Source organism: Myotis daubentonii, chromosome 12 (genome assembly GCF_963259705.1).
Source record: "Myotis daubentonii chromosome 12, mMyoDau2.1, whole genome shotgun sequence".
Classification (NCBI taxonomy): Eukaryota; Metazoa; Chordata; class Mammalia; order Chiroptera; family Vespertilionidae; genus Myotis; species Myotis daubentonii.
Window position 1 is genome coordinate 62,121,025 of NC_081851.1, and position 14,830 is coordinate 62,135,854.

General features: G+C 41.4%; 2 protein-coding genes across 13 annotated transcripts in view; one reads left to right on the top strand and one right to left on the bottom strand.

Annotated features, from left to right (window-relative positions):
• The window catches only part of GPATCH11 (G-patch domain containing 11), a 63,645-nt gene extending 58,722 nt beyond the window's left edge, over positions 1–4,923 (bottom strand). Inside the window, exons 1-5 of one of the 11 annotated variants that reach the window (XM_059660130.1) lie at positions 4,325–4,909; positions 2,817–2,897; positions 1,961–2,077; positions 1,620–1,691; positions 318–544 (exon numbers count right to left, since the gene is read on the bottom strand). In XM_059660130.1, coding sequence (XP_059516113.1) covers positions 318–544; positions 1,620–1,691; positions 1,961–2,061 — 400 coding nt within the window. In that variant the 5' untranslated portion in view covers positions 2,062–2,077; positions 2,817–2,897; positions 4,325–4,909. Of the gene's footprint in view, positions 1–317; positions 545–1,619; positions 1,692–1,960; positions 2,078–2,583; positions 2,650–2,816; positions 2,898–3,984; positions 4,256–4,324 lie in introns of those variants that run through there. The other 10 variants (XM_059660128.1, XM_059660126.1, XM_059660127.1 and 7 more) reach the window with 10 other exon arrangements.
• The window catches only part of HEATR5B (HEAT repeat containing 5B), an 83,554-nt gene continuing 73,241 nt past the window's right edge, over positions 4,518–14,830 (top strand). For both annotated transcript variants that reach the window (XM_059660096.1, XM_059660097.1), the window contains exons 1-6: positions 4,518–4,620; positions 5,390–5,537; positions 8,901–9,112; positions 11,940–12,048; positions 13,861–14,010; positions 14,246–14,417. In XM_059660096.1, coding sequence (XP_059516079.1) covers positions 5,412–5,537; positions 8,901–9,112; positions 11,940–12,048; positions 13,861–14,010; positions 14,246–14,417 — 769 coding nt within the window. In that variant the 5' untranslated portion in view covers positions 4,518–4,620; positions 5,390–5,411. The remainder of the gene's footprint in view (positions 4,621–5,389; positions 5,538–8,900; positions 9,113–11,939; positions 12,049–13,860; positions 14,011–14,245; positions 14,418–14,830) is intronic.

The following is a 14,830-nucleotide window of genomic DNA, read 5'->3' on the forward strand; positions in this document are numbered from 1 at the left end:
ATAGTCCTCATGTTGTTTCATTTTCCTTTGGCCATTGTTGGCTGTTGTCTCCATTGTACGCTTTGCTCATCCCCATTGTTAGTGACTTCAAGGCTGAGCTGGGCTGATAAGCAGCTCTTGGTGGCCCATGGTTGTCTACAGTGGATGTGGGAAGATGAAAGTTCTCCATAATACTTGTTAGCACATAAGAGACTAAGATGCTTAAGTTGTTTGGATTTCTGTGTAGATGAATAAGATCAAACAGTCATCTCTGGTACCCATGGGTGAACCACCATTTCGTGGTTAGGAACACTTTTTCATTTCTGGATGTGACTTACCACTCTTGCCAAGGGCCTGACCACTTTTATATCCCATCTTCTGGAGCAAAGCAAACCCTTTGTTTTCACAGCCTAGTGCATTCTTCAACCCAATGTCACGTCTTTCTTGTTCTTCTTCTTTTAAACTCTTCTGCCTATTTTTCAAATTAGCTTCTTGTTGCTTTTCTTCTTTTCGACGGGCTTCTCGGACTTGCCTCAGCATTGGCAATCCTGGTCTGATATCTTCTCTGAAGAATAAGGGAAAAGGCTGTTTTAGATGAGTACATGAAGTTTTCTCATGACTTTGAAACTTACTCACTTACTTCGTATTTCAGTGCTACCTCTCTGACCATCTTTGTTATCATAAATATTAGAATGTAATCAGTGACCTGAGAATGGCTATTTTAATAAAAATGATGATGGTTGTTGTCAGATTATGGAAAACTAAAGAAAGTATACAGTTTAAAAAGTAAGTTGTCATTAATTTTTCTAGGTGGCTGGCAACAATAACGAGCCAAGCTGAACAGTAGCTAGGAGAAACAAAAAGATGAAATAAAGGAAAGGAGCAAATGTCCTAGGAAGAGGGGAATAAAAAGAATCAAAGGCAAAGTAATATGCGTAACACTCAGAGGCTCCTTGTAGCACTGTGTGGATATGTAGATGGTGTCCCAATAAAGCAATAAAACTAACTTTCCAACCTCACATTTAAAGTTAATGTCATTGCTTAAGAGTTTACATTAATGTCTTATACACAGCATTCCATTGCCGGAAGCCGGTCCATCCTTGCTGCTTGACACAGTCGCTGCAGGGAAGAAACATCTGCACAGCATATGTTTCAAGGGACCTGGCGTATATGCCATACTTTTCTTAATATGTTTGCTCACCTTCTTGGCCCTATGTGTTTTAACCAAGGTCACCTCTCTGAGAAAGGTTGTTTCCCCAGGTAGGGATTTTTCCCTGAAGTTAGGGAGGGAATAAAACCCCTTAACTAAATGCCAGGTGGGTAGTTAATCACTTTAACTATGAACAATCACCCTTAAGCTATATAATCTTTACTCCCTGGAATGGAGATAAGAAATGCCCTAACCTTTCCAATAGAAATGGACAGGATTAAAATCAACTGGTATAAATACAGATGTAACAAGACAATAAAAGACAGAACTTGGCTGGAGATCCTGGCTAGAGATCCTGGCTAGGCTGCTGATCACCTGAACACTGCCCCTGTGTCCTTCATTCTTTGCCGACTCCGTCCACACCTTTGGGGACCTCTGGACCTGCTGGGGCTGGACCCCAACATTCCATGAGGTGTACACATTGACTTACTGGACATTAATGAAGGAATCAGACATATAGTCCTCTTCTTCCTCCATGTTCAACTTCATATAACAGAAGTATCTGCAAATCAAATAGGATAGGGTAACAGTTATTAATTTTTAAGGGTCTCATTCTGAGCTGGAGCTTGAGATTATGCATTTCTAAAAGGTGCCCAGGTGATGTTCATGCTTTCCTTTGGGAGCCCAGCCCTTTGGCCTCCTCATGGTTCTAGAGGAAGGTGACAATTCCTATACTCTCTTAGGCACAAGATGGCCAACTGTAGTACTTTATGTCCCTGCAACAGGGGAGGGGATGACTTAACCAGGGCAAAGAAGACCCTCTTTCCTTACATGGTATGAATATGTGGGCTGTGGGGAAAGAAACTCTTCATTGGGGTTTCTGAACTGGAAGGATGTGAAGCTGGGCTGCAGATGGCCATCTTCTTGGCCATATGAAGAGATCCTGTTCTGCAGAATGAACCCAGACTGAGAAAACGGACAAAGATAGGCCTAAAAGCAATGGGTGTCCAACCCTAGTTTCCAAGACCATGATTTCTGTAGTTCTTTCTTTGACTCTGTGACCTAGCATTCTTCCCAGCTACACAGGCTAATAAGTGTCCTCATTCCTTAAACTTGCTGGAGTAGGAATTCTGTCAACTGCAACCAAGAGTCTGATCATTGGATGAAAAAAAATATTACTGTACTAGTTTTTAATATTTTTAATGTCTATCTTGCCAACTGAGTTGTAAACCACAAAGACAAATCCCCTGTATGCCAATGCCTACACCATTGTGTCCCAAACATCATAAATTCTTAATGTTCAGCAATGATGAGAAAAAGGGTCTTTAATGATATTTGTAATTTTGTGATGATAAATGCATTTTCCCTACAGTGTCATGTCTTATTTTTTTTTAAAACTTGATGTAAAAATATCATCAATACAGAAAGCCACATAAAACAAATGTATTTATTGCCTAATAAATTATCATGAGGCAAATACTCTTATAACCAGGTGGTAGCCTCCAAGATGGCCCCCAGTGATTCTTGCGTCTCGGTTTTCAACAACCCTGTGTAGTCTCCTTCCACAGTAAACATGATTGACCTGCATAACCACGCGGATATTGTGGAAATGAAGGAGTATGGCGGCTTGGTCATAAGTGACACTACAGCTCTTAGATCACTCTGACTCAGAAGTTAGATTACTCACTCCGAAGGATGTCAACTGTCATGTAGTGAGGACACTCACGCAGCTCGATGGAGAGGTCCACATGGGAGGAACAGAGGCTTCCTGTGGACAACAAATTTGAAAGCGACATGCGTGAGCTACTTTGGAAATGGATCCTCCAGTGCCAGTCCAGCCTTCAAATGACTCAGCCTGGACTGGCATCTTCACCACAGAAACTGTGATAGAATAAATGATTATAGTTATTCAAGCTGATAAATGTCGGGATAATGTGATACAATAAAAGATAACGCAAACCATCACTCATATCAGAAGCTAGAACCTCACTGGCCACCTCAGGAGCCCTCTTTGTCCTCCAGTCACTCACACTCCTTCTAGTCACCTCCTTTTCTTTATAGTTGCATCATTCACGTGTGCATCCTTAAACATTACAGTTTAGATTTGCCTATTTTCCTTTTTAGTATAATAAGTTTAAAATGCGGAAGATTATATTCAGCATTTGTTGTAATTCACCCACCAGATTCTTCGTTTGTAATAACAGCATTCTTACACATAATGGTTTAGCACTTAACCAGCGTATCACACATTTTTTTTAAGCCCATTTAACCATCATTAAATCTCTACAAGCTAAGACTATAGTTAGTCCTGCTTACTAGTTGGAGAAATTAAGGCTCCACATGGCTCAATGTCTTGTCAACACCACAAGGAAACCAGGTCTCGGGGCTCTTGTTACTGCACATGGGATTAGACTATTTTTAAGGGACCCGTTCGGTACTCAGTGCTAGGCAGATCCGAATGGGTTACAGGCACTTGTTAAAGGGCACACTATGCTTTAGCATCCTCCATTCCCATCAAGCATAAGCATCCACCGCACAAGGCGACAATCCAGACAGGATGGGGGTGGCATGGACCACAGTGACAGCAGTGGGAGTGGGCGTATTTTGAAGGTAGAGCTACCAAGGTTTGCCAAAGGACTGGAAACAATGTCAAGGATTACCTCAAGGCTTTGGGGCTGAATACCGGGATGAATGGGGTTCCTAGGTTTTGAGAGCGGTTCGGCTGTAGCAGACTTTGTTTTGTTTCGTTTCGGCAGAGAGGGGGCAGGGAGGTGGCAGCAAGAGTGCTGCTTCAGACACCCCGAGGTCCCCACTACACATCCCGGTGGAGAGATGGGATAAGGGGATGGGCTTACAACAAAAGGTGTCAAGGCGAAAATCCAGACAGAGCTGGGGGTGGCTTGGACCATGGTGCCCGCCGTGGAAGTGGGTGTATTTTGAAGGCAGAGCTAACAAGATTTGCCGAGGGACTGGAAACGATGTCAAGGATTAACTCAAAAGTACGCCTCAGTCTCCAACTCTCCCTTCAGCGACCGCCGATCCCCACCCGCTCAGGTCCCTCCCGGCTGCGAGCGTCCCCCAGCCGCGACCAGCGACCACACGGGTGGGAACGCGGGTGGCGGAGTGATGGGCTAGTCACAGTCAACACACAGATCACCGCCCTCTGTCATTCCATCCGGGGCCTCAGCCTCTTACCTGGCAGTTCTACTCGCCCGGGGCCAGCGCACGACAGCGCACGCTCACCAACCTGCGGAGGACTTCGGGGCCTCCGCGCACACCTGAGTTTCCTGGTGCAGAATCCGTGGGAAACCTGCAGCGGGCGGGCGGGGCCGGGAGGGCGCGGGCAGTGCGCTTGCGCAAGGCCACCCTTCTGCGCACGCGCGCTCTCCTCGCTTCCTGCTGGCAGGGCCGCGGGAGGCGGGGCATCCGGGTCCCTCGGCAGCTGCCTCTAACCGCGGAGCCTAGCGGACCGGCCCCGGCTAGACTAGGAGGTGAGGCCGCCGCGTCCGCCGCCAAAGCCAGCACATGGGCGCGCCTACACGCCCCTGGCCCCCGCGCATTTTCAGAGGCCTGGGTTCGAGGTCGTCACGTCCGCGCCGCCTGGGGTTGACAGCCCGAGTGGCTCCCTGGGCCTGCGGCGGCCTCCGCCTTGTCCCCAGCCCGGCGCTGCGCTAAGGGGCTCGGAGGCGCCGCGGTGACCCGCCCCGCTGAGCGCGCCGCCTCCGCCCGGGGATGTCACCGAAGCTGCAGCCTCGGGGACCTGGCCGCCCGCCCCGTTCCTGTAGGAAGACGCAGGGAGACGTCCAGTGCGGGGCCTTCTTGCTGGGGCGATTGGATAGGCTGCTGGGCCCGGTGCAGCCGGGAGGGGAGGGTGCGGTGCAGCCAGCGGTGGACGAGAAAAGGCCAGGCTGGCGGGCCCGGCAGGTGTTTGGTCTCGGTACTTCTCCGTTTTTCGGTTCATGGAATGGGTTATTGACCTGTGTTTTTTGTAGGCATTTTTTCTTTCTGGAAAAATGCCTCATTTGCAACTTTCGGTTATTTTACCCGATTCCCCCCCCCCCCCCCCAATCATTACTTTCTTTGATTTTTTTTGGTACCCTTGTCCTTTAAAATTTAGTTCTCAGGTTTTGCCACAAAGAAGTTATGTAGTTTCTTTTCAAAAGAAATGAGAGGGAAAGCCTGACTTTTCATTTCTTAGTGGTTACAATCACGAAGCTGGACTTTTAACAAGTATTTTTTTTTTTAATTTGTTACTTTAAGGTGTGAATTTAAAACTTCAGTCATGGAGTTAGCCCACAGTTTGTTGCTTAATGAGGAAGCTTTGGCTCAAATCACGGAAGCAAAGAGGCCAGTTTTTATCTTTGAATGGTTGCGATTTCTTGATAAAGTCTTGGTGGCTGCCAACAAGGTATGATACTGCTTTTTTCCCCCCAGTTGGGTTAACATAATCAAGAATCTTATGTGCTCATGATTTGTGAGAAAACATATTTTAAAAGGTTGTAGGTCTCTCATGGAACTTGCGAAAATTACTGTCATAGGGATGTATTGTCCGTACTTTCTCTATTGTGTGGCAGACCGAGGGCCCCAAACCTCCTTTCAACCCCCCTTGTTGCCCATTTCGTGCCTCCACCTGGTCAGCTGAATGTGACTGGGGAAGAGCACGGCTATATGACCGGTGTCACTTTGAATTCATCGTCTCTCACTGCAGGTGGTCCCTCCGTGCTGCCTAGCCACCCCAGTATCTTCATTTGTACCTCTGAGGAGTTACTAATAGGCTTTCCCGCCGTTTCCTTCGGCCTGCGTACCAGCCGTGGGCAAACGTTTGAAATGAATAAAACTAAAAAAAAAAAAAAAAAAAGACCGTACTCTTTTATGTAATGATGTTTACTTTGAATTTATATTAGTTCACACAAACACTCCATCCATGCTTTTGTTCCGGCCCTCGAGTCAAAAAGTTTGCCCACCCCTGGATAGTCTATCTCATTATCCGTGTGCTGCTTTTCTGTCTTGAAAATTAGACACTTTGCTCAAAATCTGATGGTCTTTGGATGTCTGCTCAAATTTGAGCGTGAGTCGTGAAATGCTTTTCTGGGCAGGGTGAAGTTTGTTCATTGTACTTCACCTGCTGACTAGTCCAGTTCTTTGAGAAACACTTGCCGGTAGTATCATAGGTTTCTCTTGGCTAGTCGTTCCCCAGAAGAGACTTTTCTGCTCTCGTGTTGTAGGGTGTACGACTACTTGCCTGGTTGTAGGAATTGAAGGAGAAGGCCGGGGACTGCAGCATTCATTATGTAAACTTTCACTTAGCCACCCTGTTTTCAGTGCCATTTTCTCAGCCCACAGCTGTGCCTGGGCCCCATAAGTCCAGAATAGAGGAGAAAGATATGGGAGTCGTAGATTCTCAATCATTCCCTCCATTTCTAGACAGAACTTCACTTCTCCATAAACTCCTGGAGCCTCAAAGCAACACGAATAAACAGCATGAGCTTTTAGGGGATTTCTTGTAAGTTGGGTCTCTTATCAGCTCTCCCTACTGGAGATAACCTGGCTTCCATCTTTTGCATTGATTCATTTCCTGTTTTCTTTACCCTTGTGGATTTGTGGTTTTGGGGGGGTTGCCCTTTAGTATAGTTTTAGTAAGGTTTCTTTCACAGAGGTTTCTATTTTCTCTTAAACCCCCTCCAGCTGAATATTTGTTGCCTCTACTCCACTGAAACAGCTCTTGTTCAATCATTAGTGATCTCAAATTGCCCAAATCAATGGATCAGTATTCTGTATTAATTGACATAGCTGAACTTCTACCTGAAAGACTTAAGTATTTTTTAGTTCTGAAATTGAAAAATACGAAAGAGTATATACAAAGTTATCTATTGAAGCATGATAATATGGACATCTGTAAACCTCCATTCAAATTAAACAATAGATTGTTGTCGTTCCTGTGGATGCACACTGCATGAAGTCCTCCTATTCGTAGTCGCCAAGACACCATTTGCTTTTAGTTCTCTTCTGCACTAGTTACTCCTCATTTCCTTCTCTTGGTTCTTTCTCAGTTCTGGGTAGCCTTCTTTTTTAAAAAATCTGTCTATACTTATTCTTACAGTGATACCATCTATTTTCAGATTTTTACTACTATCTATACCAGTGGTTCTCAACCTTCCTAATGCTGCGACCCTTTAATACAGTTCCTTATGTTGTGGTGACCCCCAACCATAAAATTATTTTTGTTGCTACTTCATAACTATAATTTTGCTACTGTTATGAATCGTAATGTAAATATCTGATATGCAGGATGTATTTTCATTGTTACAAATTGAACATAATTAAAGCATAGTAATTAATCATAAAAACAACATATAATTATATACGTGTTTTCCGATGGTCTTAGGCGACCCCTGTGAAAGAGTCGTTCGACCCCCAAAGGGGTTGCGACCCACAGGTTGAGAACCGCTGATCTATATAGTAATGACTCCCAGATAGCCAATGAGACACTCTACCTCTTTATCTTGGCTATCTAAACAGTATATTCAAAGTTAACGTATTCAAAAACAAATTATTGATTCCCCCTTTCCAAACCTGTCCTTTCTTTAGTGCTCTTCATCTCAGGAAATGAATATTTCATCCTTCCAATTGGTCAGGTCATAAACCTTAGAGGCATTTTTTACTTTTTTTTTTTTTTTTTCAAATTTCACATCATAATCATCAGCAACTCCAATTGGATCTATCCACTAAATATATCCAGAATTAAATTGCTTTTCATCTTCTCAGTTGTTATCAGCCCCATCTCTCATCTGGATTATTGCAAAAAGCTTCCTAAGTGCTCACTGCTTCCAACATGTTCCTTGTATTCTTAGCTCAGCCGTCAGAATGAACCTGTTAAAACATTTAGATCATGTCCTTCCTCTGCTTCACACTCTCAGAATAAAACACAAAGTTCTTCCAGTGATGTATAAGGCACGACACAGTGTGGTCCCTTCTATCTCTCTGATTTCATCTCCTACTACTTCCTGTCTCATACTCTGCTCCAGCCATACTGGCCTTCTCACTGTCCTCAAGCATGCTAAGCATACACCCTCCTCCAGGCCTTTACACAGTTTTCTCTGCCTGGAATGTTACTTTCCCAGATATCTGCATATCTTACACCACTTCTTTTCAGGGAGGCCTTTCCTCACTAATCTATGTAAAATAGTAATAACTCACACTATTCAGTGTTTACTTGGTAAATTCTGTGTCTCCCCTCTAGAATGTAAATTCTAGAGTTCACTGTTGCCTAGAATAGTCATGCCTTAAAATAGTGCATGGCATATAATAAGTGCACAATACATATTTCTTGAATGAATGAATTTTTAGTATTGAGTATGGGTAGATCTGAGTGTTTTTCCTGTTGCTTAAGGCTCCTTCAAAATTTCTTTTGATTTCCTTCACTGACCTATAACTTTTTGGACTACTGAATTTGCTTTTAAAAAGGAGTTATCTGGGTTCTAAAGACATCAGTTGCGTATATGCCCAATATTATACATCCTGGGACTATTTATTTCTTAGTAAGTTGGCATGGAAACTTTTGGAGGGGAACAAAGGAAGCTATTTAGTAAAGAACGATTAATTTCCTACTGAACTCATCTTGAAAAATTCTCATTTATTGTTTTATGCCTAATGTAATATATATCCTAATTATTAGAATGCCTTAACTGTTAAGTATTTTTTATTTTTACTCAAAGGCAACAAAAGTACATATTTAAAAAACTGTCGATGTTCTTTATTTTTTTTATAACAGACTGATGTTAAGGAAAAACAGAAAAAACTTGTTGAACAATTAACCGGATTAATAAGTAGTTCACCTGGACCACCGACACGAAAATTGTTAGCTAAAAATCTCGCAGCCCTCTATAGCATTGGGGATACTTTCACTGTTTTTCAAACACTTGAAAAATGTAATGACATTATCAGAAGTAAAGATGACACTGCAGCCTATTTACCAACAAAATTGTAAGTACTTACTTTGAGATCGACCCTTGCATGTTTTTAGGTGTTTTTTTTTTTGTTTTTTTTTAAGAGTAACTTGTCTTAATAAGGGGCTGCTGATTATAAAGACCTCCAGATAGATGGAGCTCGAGGCATGCTACTGACAATAAAAGCTCCCTCAGTAGGTCTGGGGAAGGGATTCTATTTCAACATTTTCCCATTGCCACCAGGACTTTCAGCAAACTACAGAGGATTGATATAATGTCAGCAATTTGCACAGGGGTCTTTTGGTAAGTTGGATGGAGATAATATTCTCGGCAGGGGTGGAAAGAAACATAAAGAATTTCTAGGTGATGGGATTGAGGTAAGAATAGGCAAACTGTAGCCCACAGGCCAAATCCAGCCTGATGCCTGTTTTGTTGGGATGCAGACATGTCTATGCATTGAGGAGTAGCTGCTTTCATGTTGTAATGACAGAGTTGAGTACCTGTGACAGAGACCATTTTGCTTGCAAGCTTTCTGACCCCTAGATTAAGAATTTAACCCAACTCCTAGAACCATTCTGTGGTGTGGATCAAGGGCAGGCATTTTGAAGCAGGTCTTGCAGATAATGAGTATGGGGACCCATGCTGTGAAAGCATAGCAGTTATGGTACCATGAGGAGTGCTATGGGAGGGAAAATTACACCTAAGTAAGCTTAGCTGTGGTGTGCAGGAGAGCAGTGTCAAAGAGGGCTTCTCAAAGAAGCATCAGCTAAAGAGCAATCATTAAGGAAGGAACATGGAAATTAGTCAAGTAAGAGGTTAAGATGGGAAGAAAAGATGGATGTGATAAGCCGGGGATAGACAAACTATGAAAAGGGCCAGATAATAAACATTTTTGGCTCTGTAGACAACTCCTTACCTCTGCCACAGACAGTATATAAATAAATAGTATGGCTGTGTTCTTATAAAACTACTAGAGGCCCGGTGCACAAAATTCGTGAGGCGGAGTGTTCTCAGCCTGGCCTGCACCCTCTCACAGTCCAGCACCCCTCAGGGGATGTCCGGGACCCCTCGCTCCTTACTGCCCTACTGCTCGCTACTCCTTACCACTGCCACAGAGGCAGGAGAGGCTCCTGCCACCCCTGCTGCACTCGCCAGCCGTGAGCCCAGCTTCTGGCTGATTGGTGCTCCCCCTGTGGGTCATACTGCCTGTCATTCCGCTGATCAGTCGATTTGCATATTAGGGTTTTATTATATAGGAGGATTTAAAAAGCAGGTGGCAAGCTAGATGATGGGTAAGATTTGGCCTGCAGGCTGTAGTTTGCCAACCTGTTTTCTAGGCAAAGGAAACTTCTAATTGGAAACAGAAATGGCTTATTTATACCTTATTTACAGTGCTTTTACCAAAAGATACAAACTAGTAGAGGAAACAAGTTATGAGGGGAAGATGATGAGTTTAATTCTAGAAATAGCCAATTGACAGTATGTAATTGGCAGGTGGTAATCCTGGTCTGGGTTTTAGAGATCAGAGTTGAGAATGTAGTTTTGGTGTGTAGAGAACGGAGTTTTGGGAGTAGGCTGAACCCTTTGGTAGGGATAAAGTTACCTAGGAAGAGTGAGGAGAGAAGGTGCCAAGGATACAACTCTAGAACACCAATATTCAGGATGCCAGAGCCAGTGTAATAGCTTACAGAGAAAATGAGAAAATTAATCTGAACACTGATTCTTTGGTCTGCTTTCAACTGCATAGATAAGTTGTGATTAAATTTTGTGTTCGGGTTAGATATAGATCTCAAAAGCTTTAGAAGAGATTAGGGAGTGTAAGTGCTTTCCACTTTATTTTGGAGTTTGAAGCTATGTTAATGATTTGAAGATTTAGTTCTCCACCACACGTGATTTTATAGTTCTGCTTAAGTAGAATTTATTACATATTGCATGTTATTTATATGTAATTCCAGTGGATTTATGGTTTCTGTTTAGGGATTTCCTAAAATATTCTGGTAGGTGACCTCAGTCATTTTTTATGACTGGAGAGTATTGAAAACATTGGATTTGGAGTCAAAGAGGTGAAGGTCGATTCCCTGATTTTACTACATGTATGATAGTGAGCTAAATTTATGTACCCTTTCTCAGCCTCAGAGTAACTTGCTCAGGACACATAGCTATTAGGTATCAGGTTCTGGGATTTAGGCACACATCTGCCAGACTCCCACATAAATGTTCTTCATCTCTGTGCCCTACTCCAGTCTCTCATAGTTATTCACTTATTTACTGTTTATATGAGTGATGGTTGGGTGGTTTCCTCCCTCCTGAAGAAATAGGCTGCTGTTACATTTCTATAGCCAAGTGTTTTATTAAAGCCATTTAGATTAAATTTTTTAAGTAATTGTTTACTATTATTTGTATACTAAGAGGTTTCCTGTTTCCAGAGTTGACATTTCCTTTGGAAGGACAAGATATAACCAAATAGAATGGTCAAGTCAAAACACAGTTAACAATATAATTTTGTCAAAATGAGTGGTTGACAGTATTATATATGAGAGAAGAGAGGGATCTTTGTGGGATGATATAATTTGAGAAGTCTTCATGAAAAGAAAGTTTGAGTTTCTTTCCAAAGGATGGGTATGATTTGTTACATAAATATACATTTATTCTCTTGTTTTCCTAACAAGAATGAAAGTTGATAAACCATAGTATTTCTTGTAATTATAAAGAATAAACAAGGTGTTTTTTAAAGTTGAAAATTAAAAGATTTGTAGTCAAAAGTGTCCTGCCCAAATATAAATTGTTTTCTGAAAATGAGAAAAGTGTGATAAAATTATGTTATTAACCTGAACAGTGACTAAAGAAAATACCACCTCTCACAGGGCTGCAGTGACTTGTGTTGGAGCATTTTATGAAAAAATGGGGAGAATGCTAGGCAGTACATTTCCAGAAACAGTAAATAATCTTTTGAAATCTCTGAAAAGTGCAGAGGTAAGTTTTACAACAAATATTATTTAAGTGTTTTGCTAGTGGCAGGAGTTAATGTCGTTTAAAAATATATGTGTGTCTTTTTTCTGTCACTGTGGTATTCATACTGTTTAGCAGGAAGGTAATTTAAAGTTATGACTTGCAAAAAAAATTACTTGCTCTTTTTTTAATGTAATTACCTCATGTTTCAGGGAGAAGGGAAAGAATGCTTTTCTTTGAGAAAGAATAAGTTTACGTGTCATTTTTTATTTAGCCTTATGGATATTTTTGCCATTACAGAAAGTTCTAAATGGAATAAATTAGCACAGACTGGGTAGCTTAAAACAACAGAAATGTGTTGTGTCACTGTTCTGGAGGCTAGAAGCCTGACATCAAGGTGGCAGCAGGAACATGCTTCCTCTGAAGCCTCCTGGGAAGAAGCCTTCCTTGCCTTCTAGCGCAGGGGTGGGCAAACTTTTTGACTCGAGGGCCACAACGGGTTCTTAAACTGGACCGGAGGGCCAGAACAAAAGCATGGATGGAGTGTTTGTGTGAACTAATATAAATTCAAAGTAAACATCATTACATAAAAGGGTACGGTCTTTTTTTTTTTTTTAGTTTTATTCATTTCAAACGGGCCGGATCCGGCCCGCGGGCCGTAGTTTGCCCACGGCTGTTCTAGCATCTAGTTAGGTTACTGGCAACCCTTGGCATTCCTTGGTATTCCTTGGTTTGTAGATGCCTCTCTCCAGACTTTGCCTCCTTGTCACATGGTGTTTGCCCTATTCATCTGTGTTCTGTATCTAAAGTCTTCTCTTGTAAGGGCGCCAGTCATGGGATTAGGACGTACCTCCTAGTCCAGTATGACCTCCTCTTTACTTGATTTCACCTGCAAAGACCTTATTTCCAAATAAAGTCATGTCAACAGGTAATGGCACTTAGGACGTGAACTAATCTTTTGGGTAGTGGGACATTAGTCTATTCACAGCAGCTATTGTCAAGTAAAAATAGTTCTGTTTTGTCATGTCAATTTGATAATGCTTTTGAAAATTCCTTGTCAACTTGAAGTTAACTAAAAATAGCCTAAGCCCTGGACTCTCATAGTCTAATTTCCTTTTGGAAAGCTAAAGATTTGGACAGTGTCTTCTGGGAACTATTTATTTATTTATTAAGTAAGAATTGAGGACATATTGTCAGGCACTGGGCATATAAAGATGAATAAGACAGGGTTCCTGACATCAAAAAGCTTATAGTCTGGTGAGTGATATCTGTATTTGAATAAATATGCTATTAGAAACATGAATCAAGCACTATAAGTATATGAAAACAAGAGTTTGAATTCATCACCAGAAAATGAGAATTTAGCATAACTGACAAGTTTTTAAAATGTGTTGGATGTCTTCTTTCTCTTAGATGGCTTATATTATTATTATTATTTATTTATTTTTTTTTTTTAGATGGCTTATATTATTTTTTAACTACTTTTTACTTAATCTTTCACTTTCTGAAAGTGTGGGTCCTTAAGATATGATACTAAAGCTTTTGAGTTTGTCTTCATAGTTTCATTATATTGCACTTCAACAGGTCATGGAAACATGGGAATGTGTTTACTTGCTGTAACCTAATTTCTCAGAAAGATACAATTTAATTGAAGTTAGTAATTGTTTTTACCTTTCAGGTACTTTCTAGAATACTTAATTTTATTTTTTATTACTATTTACAATTTAGAGGTAAGGCCGTTAGGGCTACAGAATTTTTGTGTTTTGGTATGTTCTTGTTTAAATGTGGAATTTGTTTTGCAATCTAGTTTTAACTTTTCTTTATGTTTGAGTGTAGTCTCAAGGGCGAAGTGAAATCTTAATGAGTCTACAGAAAGTTCTGAATGGGCTGGGTGGTGCAGCAGCCTCTTCGCATCGTGATATTTACAAGAATGCCAGGTCCCTCTTGACTGACAGGTCCATGGCTGTTCGATGTGCAGTTGCCAAGGTTAGTACTAGACCAATTTATAATGCTGTAGGGTTCACCTGGCTTGTTTTCCATTTCTTAAGGATCACTATCCTTTATCTCCTGATGTCCAGTGTCTTGAAAACTGTTGTTTTATATTTTTTGTCCCACATTTTGTTTATTTCTGGAGAGTAAATTTGGTTCTTGTTATGCCATCTCTGGAAGTGGAAGTTTTAGGGTGTAATTTAGTTTTTTTGTGTTGTTTTTTTAATGACAGTGTCTACTAGAACTACAGAATGAAGCTGTGTTCATGTGGACTGCTGAACTGGAAAATATAGCCACTCTCTGCTTTAAGGCTTTGGAAAACTCAAATTATGGAGTGCGAGTGGCAGTGTCTAAACTCTTAGGAACAGTCATGGCGACAGCACTAATGCCAAAGCAAGCAACAGGTACCATTGTTTCCAACCCCTGACCTAGACTGTCGCAGACACTTGAAGGTACATGGAATGCTTCCTTCTAAATGAGTTATTACTCATCAGCAAGTCACTTTAAAGGATTTCAATCATTAGGTATTTCTCTACTTTTCATAACATTAAAGTACCCAAATGGCGTTTTTTCTTGGTATCGTCAAGAAATTTTTTATGATGATAATGTACAAGGTAATATTACAGCAAGTATGTTGAACACAAGCAAGTAAGATTTATGCAGTGATTTTGTATGATATTCAAGGGCTTTAAATCAGACACTTGATACGCTTTTTTATTTTAAATCTTTGATGACTAGATCCCCATTTGTAACATAGTATTATTGTTCATTTTTTCTTGGCCATCGTTGTGAACAGAATCAGAGGCAGCATTGACTT